The 13,185-nt window shown below is 35.8% G+C and overlaps 1 protein-coding gene across 4 annotated transcripts in view; it reads left to right on the top strand.

The window, feature by feature from the left end:
- PDHX (pyruvate dehydrogenase complex component X) overlaps nucleotides 1-13,185 on the top strand; it is an 83,972-nt gene that overhangs the window by 21,830 nt on the left and 48,957 nt on the right. For all 4 annotated transcript variants that reach the window (XR_003722578.2, XM_028833522.2, XM_015114539.3 and 1 more), the window contains exons 3-4: nucleotides 9,608-9,708; nucleotides 11,243-11,442. Coding sequence is in view for 3 of the 4 variants with exons in the window: in XM_028833522.2 (XP_028689355.2) it covers nucleotides 9,608-9,708; nucleotides 11,243-11,442 (301 nt within the window). In the remaining variant the exon portion in view is untranslated. The remainder of the gene's footprint in view (nucleotides 1-9,607; nucleotides 9,709-11,242; nucleotides 11,443-13,185) is intronic.

Raw genomic sequence — 13,185 nt, 5'->3', positions numbered from 1 at the left:
ATATGAAGGGTAAAATGAAAATTATTCAGTAACCCAATAGGAATTTCAGAAGAAGAATAAAAAAGAGGAAAATGGGAAGAGGTAATTTTCAAAGAAATATTTGGCAGATAATTTTCTAGAATTTAAGAAAGATACATGTAATGTAAATGGAAGAGCCAGTACCCCATTGGAAAGCATTTTGAGCAGTTGGCTCTGAATAGCTGCTACCATATTTTAAAATAATTGTCAGTATCTAAGAAAGTTTTACCTTTATAAATAATGTAATGAATTGGAATCTATTTTTAGGTTTCTTTTCTCTGATGAATTATAGAGCTTTGGCTATTTCCATATTCAATATGACATGGTGTTGGTGTCATTAAATAATTACTCAGACACAGAACAGTCTTTTCGGGATTATTTTAAAAAGATTAACTTTCTTCACACTTTGAGAATTTATAGGTAAGCAGATGAGGGGATTCTTGGGCCACATTTATCTTTCAGACTTCCAGCTCACTGGCAATCTAATAAGTTATTCACACCCGTTAGAATATGAGCAGTAAGATAAAGAGCCAGGAGACATATGGTCTCATTATTCTGTTCTTTTTCCCTTTTGATTACAGTATGCTATTTTCATGTAGGACAGGCCAGGATATATTTTAAGTCCCTGGAGCGTGTTTCCCAGAAGGTTGCTCTTAAAATTCTGTGTTCTGCCAACTGAAGGGAAATTTGTTTTTGCCAAAACACAGTAAATAATTGAAAGCAATCTTAATCCTTGGTTCTTAGTAGTTCACTGGCTTCTTTTTTAAGCTCATCACCTTTGTGATTTGTGATCTATAATTTGCTGCTTTTCATTAACACTTATGTACTGTATACATGGGTATCCATATATGTTTAAGTATGCCTGGTTCTTGGTACATTTATGATAACTTGCTTCATTCATTTTATATTAAAAACAAATTTATATTCTGACACTATACTTTTCATAGATTTTTTTCTCTTATTAACTGTTTTTTGTTTGAATTTTGAGATTTTAAAAAATATATGGTCACCATAAAACAATGAGTTTAGACCTTTATGCATTAAGAAAATTGATATTTTTCATGAAAAATGATAAGTGTTGCATCTAATTATGAATCTAGTTTACTTCTAAGCAAAGACTAGATAAGTATTTGAGAACATTCAGTGGACAGCAGTTCAGTCTTGAAACCATTAAGTTTTTTAAAAAATCTGAGACTGATTCACAGCTTCTTTTACTAATGCTGTGTGTGTGTGTGTTTGTGTTTGTGTGTGCGCGTGTGTGTGTGCGCGCGCGACATTTTATGCCAAGGAGATAAGGGTGCAAAGAAAAACTCTGGCCCAGGAATCATGGTTTTTCCTTTGGGTTTCCTCCTCTGCCATGAACTACCTGGGAGTGAGTTGAACTAGATGAAATCTAAGGTACAGAATATCCTGGATTTATAATTCTATGATAACTTATTTTCTTTTTTTAAGTAACTGAAATATGCTGTATTATAGCATATAAATTATTTCCATCTTTGTTGAACTCATGAGTCTAAGAAAATAAGTTCTATAATGACTCTTAGAGTACTTCATTTCAGTCTGAGGATTGACTAAAACATTACACATGATAAAATTAGTACAGAAAACACTCTGAAAGTGCTAGGTAACAGCCACAATTTCAAAATCTTTTGAAAGGTCAATTGAGCTATCATTCGGCATTTTTATTACAGGTTTTTTATTTGGAGGGGGCATGTGCTTCAGATATTTTCAGTTTAAACTGGACCTAGTTTATTTTTTCATCAATTGAACTGTCAAATCTGTTAAAATAATAAAAAGGAAAAAAAAAATTCTTGTTCCCCTTTTGTAAGAGAATATTTGAGGTTGTGAAAAACCTTGTTTTTTTTTCTCAAAATATTTGAGATTTTTCTGCTCTGCCATGAAGCACTGTGGAACAAAACCAGGCTGAGATAATTCCATCAAGCACTTAGCCGCACACACAGTGCCTAGAATGTACGTGGCAAGCATGCTTGACAGTAGTGCTTGTTGCTGCAGTGTTCCTTATGTCATGAGACAAGGGTTTTTTTTTTTTGTATTTCAAATAGTTTTTGTGAAAGTCTTACACTATGTCTAATATACTGTTACTGTTTAAAATTCAGAAATAAAACCATTTTGAAGAAAGCCTTATCCTATATCACTAGATGCCACTAGAGAGTTATATGGGTCTCTGAATTCTGCTGTAGAAGACGCTTTGGTTCTATTATTTCTGGGAATATGTATATGTTTGTGGTGCTAAAATGGAAAATTTTGAAAAGTACATTTCACAAATAGCTTCCCTTTTTTTTGATGTACTACGGTTTTAACAGCTTTATTGAGGTATAATTTACATACCATAACATTTACCTATTTTAAGTATTCAGTGATCTTTAGTAAATATATAGAGTTGTGCAGCCATTACCACAATCCAGTTTTAGAACACATTTCTGTCACCCCAAAAAAGATCCCTGCTGCCTGATCGCAGTCATTTTTTTCTCCCATCTCTATCCCTAGACAGTCCGCATCTGTTTTTTGTCTCTAAAGTTTTGCGTTTTGTCTATGTTTCATATAAATAGAAGCATGTAATATTTGATCTTTTGTGACTAGATTTTTTCAGATTTAGCATCAAGGTTCATCCATGTCGTAGCATTTATCAGCTGTTCATTCCTTTTGTTACTGAATTATATTCCATCATTATGCCTTTTTACACTTACTGCTAAATCTTTGTATGATATCAGAATTTTAAAATTAGTGAATGGAATTATAGATTATAGTTTTATTCAGTAGAAGTTTCTGTGGTGATGGAAATGTTCTGTGTTAACCTGTTGAATACAGTAGCTACTAGACTTAAGTGAAGAAGCCCGAGGGATGTGTGGGCAGTTGACCTTGTCTCACAGGGCCCTTCTCAAACTACTACTCATGCCTTCACCCCGTAGGGCAGGACCTCAACTGGCCTAGCAACCAGGTTGCCTCAGGTCTTTGGCCATGCAAATATTATCCTTCTTTGTGTGTGTGTAAAGTGAAAAGGGATGACAAACACTGACTAGGGGCCCCTCCTCTATATTCCCATTCTGCTCTAGGTACTAATTGGATGGGATTGTCATTGCCTGCTTGTTGTACTCTTCTTCAGTCAGATTAGGAACTTCTTGAAGCAGGTCTGTCTTACTTTATTACTATTTTTATCATAGTGTCACACACAGTGTCATTCACATGGAGCAGCTAGTAAATATTTGTGGAGTAAACAATTGAATTATTTTTGTCTCTGATTATTGTTGTCATTGTGGTTCAACATAGCACTAAGAAGAGGAATTTTTCTTTAATGTTCATGTTGATCTGATAACTTGGTCTTACAGATAAAAACTAGCTCTTCTTCCACCACTACCACCACACGCACCTTTTACATAAAGACTTTTATTCTTAATTTTTGGCGGAACAAAATTATTTTGTGAAAGCCTCAGGACTTAGTCCATTAATAAAATAAACATCACCATGAACTGTGTTTGACCAAGGCTATACTTAATGTCTAGAATTTAAAAAGAGAAAGGGAAGCCTCTGTATACTTCAGTCCTCAGCTCTGGCAGCTGCCCATCGGACAAAGGAACGGGATGATGATGCTGGCGTCAGTGCTGGGGAGCAGCCCCCAGGCGGGCCTCTGCTCTGGCCCCTTCTGGGGCCCGCACTCTTGCCCCGGGCCCGCTCCACTTCTGCCACTGACATGGACCACGAGAAGATGGTGCAGGAACACTCCTGGGCCGCCATCTCTTTCTTCAAACAGTCAGCTATGAACCTGACAGCTGAGAAGCCATGTGTCACCTCACGGTGTCCAGGACCCTCTATCCTAGCTGCTCAGTCTTTTCCACTCTTCTCCACTTTAAATTCTTTGTGGACAGAAACTTCTCTTTTTGTTGTTTTCATACCCAGTGCTTAGTACAGTGCCTTATACGTTAATGTTTGTTGAATGATCTGGTAGAAATGACAGAATATGGAATAAATGTGTCTTGATTCTGGTAGAAATGACAGAATATGGAAAGAAAACGTATCTTGATTCTGGTAGACATGACAGAATATGGAATACATGTGTCTTGATTCTAAATGGCTATATAGCTAACATTTTATTTTTACCTAGAGATGTTGTGAAGTGTTACATAAAGATGTATGTGAAGCGTTAACACTTCCAGCCCCAAGACTTTAAAAAAAAAATGTATATATATATATACACACACACACACATATTTAAAATTTTCCTGAGAGTCAGAGAGATTAAGTAACTTGGTCAAGATCCCTAGTAACTGTCAGAGCTTGGAATCAAACTCATATCTGAATTAGGAGAGGTTCCTTGTAACTACTCTGCCAAGGAATCGTTCTAAGCTACAGCACTAAATTTTTGATCACAGCTGAAACTCAGTAGATTTGGAATATTCATGGCTCATTATTTGGTCTCAGAGTTTTCTTTTGGCATTTACATGATGTTTGATTATTGAAAAATAGAACTTTGGTTTTGTGATGAATTAGGGGTAATGCTTCCATATGTAATATTATTGTGTTTTTAAAACTTTCCTGGGGTTTGTTGGTAAAGTTTTCTGTGTCTCTTTTCACCACTTCCCTCTCTTTTGTCCTCTCATTTTTTCCCTGTCTTTCCTCCTGCTTTTCTCTTCTCCCCTCTCCCTTGGCATTCTCATCTAGCTAACATATATGTCTGTGTTATGTGAAAATATATAGGTATAGTTTTTTAAAAAAGCAAAAAAGGCTGTCTTTTTAAATATCAGAAGCTTGCTACAAATCGAATGTTAGAACCAAAAGAAATGTAAAGGATAGTTTGATGTATACCTTATGAGGAAATAAGGATTTGTGAAGTTACGTTTTTTTCTAAAGCATTTTAATCTAAAATTCGTTGTGTATGGTGCACTGGCCTGAAACCTGAGGAATGGGGATGGGAATATAAAACACTTAAGTGTCCTATCCCTGTTGTGAAGAAGCTCATAGTCTAGTAAATAGAGGAAATCACAATTTAAAAAAGTAATTAGCAGTAATGTAACATTTTATATGCAATTTGTGATTTTTAAATAAATTAGACCTACTATAGGAATCTGGAATATGAACAAAATTATGTAGGTCAAGTTACTCAGAGAAAGTTATATGGCTGGAGTCGAATCTGTAGTTCTTAAAGTGTGATTGGAATTTGAATACTGATGAACACAAATGATAATATAGCATCATTTTGTTTTTCTGTGGCTGGAGTCTATTTTCTAGGCATCTAAGAGGTATTTAATTGCTGGGTTTACTAGTTCTATAGTTTTTCCTTGATTATAGCAGAAACCTTTGAGGATATGTTTTGTTTTTTTTTTCCTTTTGAAGTACAATCTGTTTTAACCACTAAAACATCTGCCATTTAAAGAAGTATGTAAGATGATATAATCTGACACTGTAGCTTTCTCTATGACATACAAAGGTCATTTTTGGTCTCTTTCTACGTATCTTACCAGCCTAATCTCTCCTCACTTCTCTGCATACTATTTGCAGTTCCTCTGAAGTTTCCTGTTCTCTCTGCCTCCAGGACTATAAGTATATTACCTTCTGCCTGGATCACTGCCTGTTTACAGATTGTCTCCTCCTCACCTCTTCAGGCTCAGATTAGGTGGTCATTGTATTCTAGGAAGCCTTTTCTCACCTTCCGAAAACTGAATTAGATGCCCCTCCTGAACATTCCCAGAGCATCCTGACCTCACCTTATCCTGCTCTATTTTCCAGTTTACTTGTCAATGGATATTAAGCAAGCTTCTTGAGGTCAGGAATCTTAAATCTATGCTGTTATTACTGTCCACTGCTGTATAGTCAGTGCCCCTCTCTCTCTCTCTATATATATATATAAAATATATAAATATATATAATATAAATACATATATATATATTTTTGTTTGTTTGTTTTGAGGCGGAGTTTTTGCTCTTGTCGCCCAGGCTGGAGTGCAATGGCATGATCTTGGCTCACTGCAACCCCCTTCTCCCAGGTTCAAGTGATTTTTCTGCCTCAACCTCCTTAGTAGCTGGGACCACAGGTGCCCCCCACCTCTCCTGGCTAATTTTTGTATTTTTAGTAGAGACAGGGTTTCACAGTGTTGGCCAGGCTGGTCTTGAACCCCTGGCCTTAGGTGATCCACCCACCTTGGCCTCCCAGAGTTCTGGGATTACAGGTGTGAGCCACCATGCCTGGCCACCCCAATGTATTTTTAATAAATGTTGACTAGGGACATCTCTTTGGGGTTAGACAAAGGACCTTTTAGGTGGTAAATAAATATCATCTAACATATCAATTTATTTTTAAAAATAACTTATATTAGTGTCTCTGAACTGTTTTACCTAAAAATGTAACTATCAATTTGAACATCTTGGTACACAAATGAAGTACTTTCTGTACTGTGAACATTCAGAGCATATTTATTAATTTAGTGTTTTAGATTTTCTTTTTTTCCTCTTATGATGCTTGCCTGTTAATATTGCTATTCCAGCTATTTTTGATGTGTGAGGAGGTGTATTTATATGTTACCTATTTTTTATCCCCTTATTTTTTATTCTGTTTTTGTGTTAGGGCTATCTCTTGTAAGCTACATTTACCTAGATTTTATTTTTGTATCCATTTTGATAATCTCTACTTTTAATGGGTGATTTTAATCCATTTATATTTATTGTGATTACTGATACATGTGGACTTATTTCTACCATTTTTTGTGCATTTTTATTTTTATCCTCTGCCTTTTCTTTCCATGTGCCTGCCTTCAGTTAATCACCTTATTTTTTATTTTTCCTCTGTTTTTCTAATGCTGTAGATTATATTTGTTTTTAAATTTTAAATTAAATTTTGCCAATTACGTTTAGTGTTATTCAGTATTTTTTTCCTATTATAGGTTGATGCAAAAGTAATTGGGATTTTTGAAAGTAATGTGGTAAAAATAAAATTACTTTTGCACCAACTGAGTATATCAAAGTTGTTAGCATGCATCTAAACATTTCCTTACCTATCTTATTATTGTTTAGAGTTTGAGTTTTACACTTTTTAAACCCTCAAACATTACTTTAAAAATACAAGTGGTTAACATTTTAGTAATTTTCACAATAACTTGTTTCTTATATCCCATGGGTTCCATCTGCTTCCACTTTTCTTCTTAATGAACTGCATCTTGTAAGAGCTTTTTAAAGAGATCTTTAATAGATGGTAAAATTTCTTAGCCTTTATATGTCTAAATAATACTTCTCTTTCGTTCTCAAATGATGGTTTGGCAGCATATAAAATTCTAGACAGTTATTTTTCCTCAGTCTTTTGAAGATATTACTTCATTGTTTTCCGACCTTTATTGCAGCTGCTAAGTGTGCTCTCAGTCTTTCCATTGAGGTAATCTTTTTTTTTCCCCTTTGATAGATTTTTAAAAGACTATGTTTTTATCATTGATAGTATGCTATCTCTTTACATTGTATCTAATATGGATTCATATTTATATGGTCTAATGCTCTTTTTTCTGTTTAATTTTTTTATCAAGGTATAACTTGCATAAACTTTAGGCTCAGTTAAATTTTATATACATGTATACCCATGTTACCACCACCTAGATCAAGATTTAGAACATTCTTAGCAAGCTACACAGATCCCTTATGCCCCCTGCTAGTCAGTACACCTGCCCTAAACTCATTCAAAACTCTTTGATGATGAGAGTATACATCTCCAGTTCTGGGAAATTCTCAGCCACTGTTTCTTCAGGTATTGCTTCTCCACCATTGCCTCTAGCATATTCCCTCAAAACTCCATTAGCAAACATTGCAGCCTCAGTCTTTGTCACTTAATTGCTCTTTTCTGTTTTTTGTTTTGTTTTGTTTTTTGTTTTTCATGTTTGTATCTTTTTGTCTGCCTGCATGAAGTTCCGGGTAGTTCATTAGTGCTACCTTTCAATTTACTAATTCATACCTTCACTGTTCCCTGTCTAGAATATATTCTGTTGTTTCTTTTTATTTCAATTACTTAAATTGTCATTTTTAAGATTTCTAATTTTTTTTTTATTTCTACCTGATACTTTTTTTTTTTTTTTTAATTTCTTGTTATTGTGATGGCTCTTTTACTTTCATTTATGTTTCTGGATATCCTCAAGTACTTATTTTACCATCTTTGATAGATTGCACTAAATAAATTGCTTCTGAAATGAATTTTTATTACAATTATTGATTTTGTGGCTTGCTTTCTTAGCATTTGATTTCTTCATGTGTCTCAGAACTTTCTTTTTTTTTTTTTTTTCTGAGACGGAGTCTTGCTCTGTGCCCCAGGCTGGAGTACAGTGGCGAGATCTTGGCTCACTGCAAGCTCGGCCCCCCGGGTTCACGCCATTCTCCTGCCTCAGACTCCCGAGTAGCTGGGACTACAGGCGCCCGCCACCACGCCCGGCTAATTTTTTGTATTTTTAGTAGAGATGGGGTTTCACCGTGTTAGCCAGGATGGTCTTGATCTCCTGACCTCGTGATCCTCCCGCCTCAGCCTCCCAAAGTGCTGGGATTACAGGCTTGAGCCACCGCGCCTGGCCGTGTCTCAGAACTTCTGCAATTTACTTTTAAGTGGAAAGTTTATGCTTTAATGTCTTCCCTCCTACACAGTTCCCCCTCAGTCCCCGCCACCACCCAAGGAATTTTGCAATTGATATTGGGGACGTTGGTAGATACAGCCCTGAAGTCAGAGGGTGGCTTGACTCTGTTCCTGGTATTGAGGCAGTATTCTGGTCCCCACCTTCCTAGACCCGTGGTTGCTGATTAGAATCATAGTCTCAGTCAACAGGTTTTGATTGTGCATTTTATCAGCCTCACGTTATGAGTAGAAGAACCCTGATGTAGCCCTAGCTTCAAGTAGTGAATCTGATTTGAGTCTCCTATATCCAACAAACTACTTTTAGTTCCCTTTAATCCCTAAAGGAAACTGTTGTACCTCTTTCCCCCTGTTTACTCCAAACCTGCTCCTAGATCCAGAAGCTAGTAAGCCTGTAACTTCAGGTCTTCCTCAATGTTTTTGAGTTTCCAGATATTTTCTTTTGCAGAGAAGTGATCCGTATTTGACTTCAGTTGTGTCTTTGATTTTCTCTTTTTATGCTTTATATGTTTTATTCATTTATACTGTGTGCTGCCAACAGGTTTTTTGAATTTGCCCTAAGATGTGAACCCCAAAGTACTGCTACTTGTAAAACTTTTCTTCAGGGAATATAGTCAAAATATTTGAAAAAGTAAGGGGGTATGGAGTCTGGAATTGATTTGTTCAAAGGTGAATACACATTTGTTGCTATTGTCTCTAAAGTTGATTTCATTTTTACATGCTCAATAATCTTTGTAATAGCTTTTTTATTATCACAAGTATAATTTATGTCTGTTATAGAGCTTTTGGAAATTACAGCAAAGCATACACATACACACACACACACACCCCCCCACAAATAATGAGAATTACTTGTATTTACACAACCCAGGTATAGCTATGGAATATTTTGGTATTTGTTTATGTTTTATTCGTATGTACATGTATACATAGTAATATTTATATTTTAAAAAACAAAACAAACCCAGTCTTGTTTTGTAGGTGAAGCGGTGAGTGCTGGAGATGCATTATGTGAAATTGAGACTGACAAAGCTGTGGTTACCTTAGATGCAAGCGATGATGGAATCTTGGCCAAAATCGTGGTATGTTTTTATTTTAATTGTCTTCAACAGGATGAAGAGCTCTTGAGTGTAAAGTTCATTGTAGTAAAATTACCTTTTATTTTTGCCTCCTTATTTTTAATGTGTATGGTCTACTACATAATACATTTTTAACTCAAGTGTTTAAAATGTTTTAGAGTTAAGGTCTAGTAGCCTGTTTTTCTGTATTTTCTAAATTTTCTGTAATGTGGGTTATTTTTGTAATGGAATGTTAGAGCTTATGTGAAAAGTAAGTGAAATAAAATGCTCAGAGCTACATGTGGTAAAAACATGACTATTTAGCATTATGTGGTATATTCCCTGATTGAGCCAACCAGCATGTTTGTTTCTTAATTTCTAGAACGTTTACTAGATAGTATGGTGGAACAGCTAAGACTGTGGACCCTGGAATCACCCCGCTGACTGATTCATATTATATCTAAAAAGTTCTGCCAGTTATTAGTTATGTAATGATTAGCAAAGTCTTCAACCCCTGTGCCTTTTTCTTCATGTTAAAGTAGAGATGATAAATACCTACCTCATGGGACAGTAGGGAAGACTGAGAGAGTACATACATGCGCATCTCAAGACCTGTTACTCAGTTGCTCAATAAATGTTACTTCTCCCATTATTACAATTGTTTCCTCAGCTCTTGGTGACCATCAGTCCCCAAGTCAGTCTGTATGTTTGCCTAGTAATTTGTATTGGTTGGTTGCAACTGCATAATAAATATCCATTTGCGCCTCTGGAGTTTGATTTGTACAGATGAGCTGCATGTCTATTAGCAGTCCCTTGTGGATGTGTTTTTAGTTCTGAGCCACCAGCTTACCTCCGCTTTGAGCATAGACATAACACCTTCCTTTGTATATTCTATTCAAAGACTACACTTCAGAATGCTATACTCTAACTAGGTGCAAATCTAGAGACAGTTTTTTATTTGTTTTTCTTACTAGAAAATCCTCTTTTCCTTTTTTTTTCTAGCACTTATGTTGTATTTTTAACTTCTAATATGTTAAACTTCCTTTACTTGTCATCTCTGATATTGGATACTAGATATAACATTCCAGGTTGAAACATGTTTTCAACAGGTTTTAGTAGATTGGACTAAGTTGAAGGAATTAATCCCTTCTGAGCTTTTTGAATTCTGAAGCTATTGCATAGAAACTGTCTGGGAAAGACAAATGGTTAAGATATGTAGCCACAGGCTCCTGTTTTGGATTTGTATTGACATCAAAAAACAAGATGATAATGATGGATCTTATATGTGTATTTGAAGGCTCTCAGAGGATACATTCTAGATTTATCCTTTGTTTCAGAAGGTAGCATTAGCAACTGGAAAGAGGAGAATGGTGAAGGAAGGTATAAGTGGGAGAAAGTGGAGAAGGTGACAGGTGGAAGACTGAGGCAAACAGTCTTGGAAGCAGCTTTTAGCTCAAATTAAGATATCTTAAGGGGAGAATTTCCCAACAAGGGAATAAACTACTTAATGCAGTCATGGGGTTTTACTTCTCTACAGTTATTTCTTTTTTAAATATAGGTTGAAGAAGGAAGTAAAAATATACGGCTAGGTTCACTAATTGGTTTGATAGTAGAAGAAGGAGAAGATTGGAAACATGTTGAAATTCCCAAAGATGTAGGTCCTCCACCACCAGTTTCAAAACCTTCAGAGCCTCGCCCCTCACCAGAACCACAGATTTCCATCTCTGTCAAAAAGGAACACATACCCGGGACACTACGGTGAGTATATTTATTCAAAGGATGATGTAAAAAAAAAAATGGTTATGGCAGTTCTTACGGAGTTGTAATCATTATATTCGCACATCGTTGTACATAGAAGTTGCTGTTCTCAGCACACTCAGACCTTAGAGTGTGTGCTTTTTTTTTTCAACCATCATTGTTCATTCAGTAAATAGTTATTGAATATCTGCTATGTTCCAAGTACTCTGAAAGCCCTGCTTGCACAATGGAAAACCAAACAGTATGTGTCCATGTTGAGGTTGAATTAGGTTTTAGAAGTCTAGAATGGAATTCAGTATACCAGACTTCATACTCTGTTACCATTTATGGAGTTCTAATTACTTACAGGAATTCCAAGCTCGAATGTCTCTCTGATATAAAATAGAATTCGTGTTTTAACATGCATTCGTTTTCAAACTAGTCTGCATTATGAGTTTCCGGCACAGACTGGAGCTCAGTTTTGTCTGTTCTGTAACAAAACAGACAACTTACTACACATCATTTCACTTTAGCTTTACATTGCTTTAATAGAAGAACTCTATAAATTCTAACATTTCATTTGTTTAGTATTCTATATAATTATACAACATTACTTTTTCTTTATGAGAAAAAGATCTTCATAAAGTAGACCTCTTCATTCTTAAACATTTTTTCCTTTACTTTATCATTGTCAGAAAAGAATCCACCGTGCTTTTTTGGGGGAGGCGGTGACGGAGTTTGTTCTCATTGCCCAGGCTGGAGTGCAATGGTGCAATCTCAGTTCACCGCAACCTTGGTCTCCTGGGTTCAAGCGATTCTCCTGCCTCAACCTCCTGAGTAGCTGGGATTACAAGCATGTGCCACCTTGCCCGGCTAGTTTTTTTGTATTTTTGGTAGAGACAGGGTTTCTTCATGTTGGCCAGGCTGGTCTCAAACTCCTGACTTCATGAACTGCCTGCCTTGACCTCCCAAAGTGCTGGGGATAACAGGCATGAGCAACCACGTCCGGCCTGCTTTTTGAAATATTGATTTTTAAATTCCCTGTGCAAAGTGTTTCTGACTCTGTTGCCTTGACTCCCATTTACTGTCTCCTCTTTCATTTACGCTAAAAATTGGAAGACAGTCTCACTGATGTCTTCTAACTAATGGTCTTCTCCCCTTGCAAAGATAATAATAGTGTATACCCTATTTAAGATCAGTCATCATCAGAAACTTGCATGAATCTGAGGCCCCACTATGTAGGTTAAAAACCTACTGACCTATGAACTCTGCATATTTTTGGGCCCACACAGTGAATGAAAAAAAAAAATTTTTATTTTGGTTGGTTGGTCACTAATCTTATGTAAAAATCTAAAATTTCAGTTTCTCTTGAAAAATCTAAAGATTTCATAATACTGGGCCCATATGAGAGTTATTTAATACTTCCCTGAAATGCAGCAAGTTCCACAGTTGTTTCTGTTTCTTAGCTTTAATTTCTAGACCCAGCCTGTTTTAATCTGTACTAATCAGGCTTATTTTCTTTATCTGACTGTGTAGTCATTTGTTTACTACTTTGCTTAAAGGAAATATACTGTTAGTCATGTAATCTTAGGTATACTATATATATATATATATGTTTATATATACAATTCAACCTCAGCAAAACAACCCAATTAAAAAATAGGCAAAGGACTTTAATAGCATTTCTCCCAAGAAGACACATAGATGGCCAGCAGGCAAATGAAAAAGATGTTCACTGTCACTAACCATTAGGGAAATGAAATC

This window comes from Macaca mulatta, chromosome 14 (genome assembly GCF_049350105.2).
Source record: "Macaca mulatta isolate MMU2019108-1 chromosome 14, T2T-MMU8v2.0, whole genome shotgun sequence".
In the NCBI taxonomy this organism is placed as follows: Eukaryota; Metazoa; Chordata; class Mammalia; order Primates; family Cercopithecidae; genus Macaca; species Macaca mulatta.
Note: the sequence above shows the minus strand (reverse complement) of the source record. Positions and strands in the feature narration are given on the sequence as shown.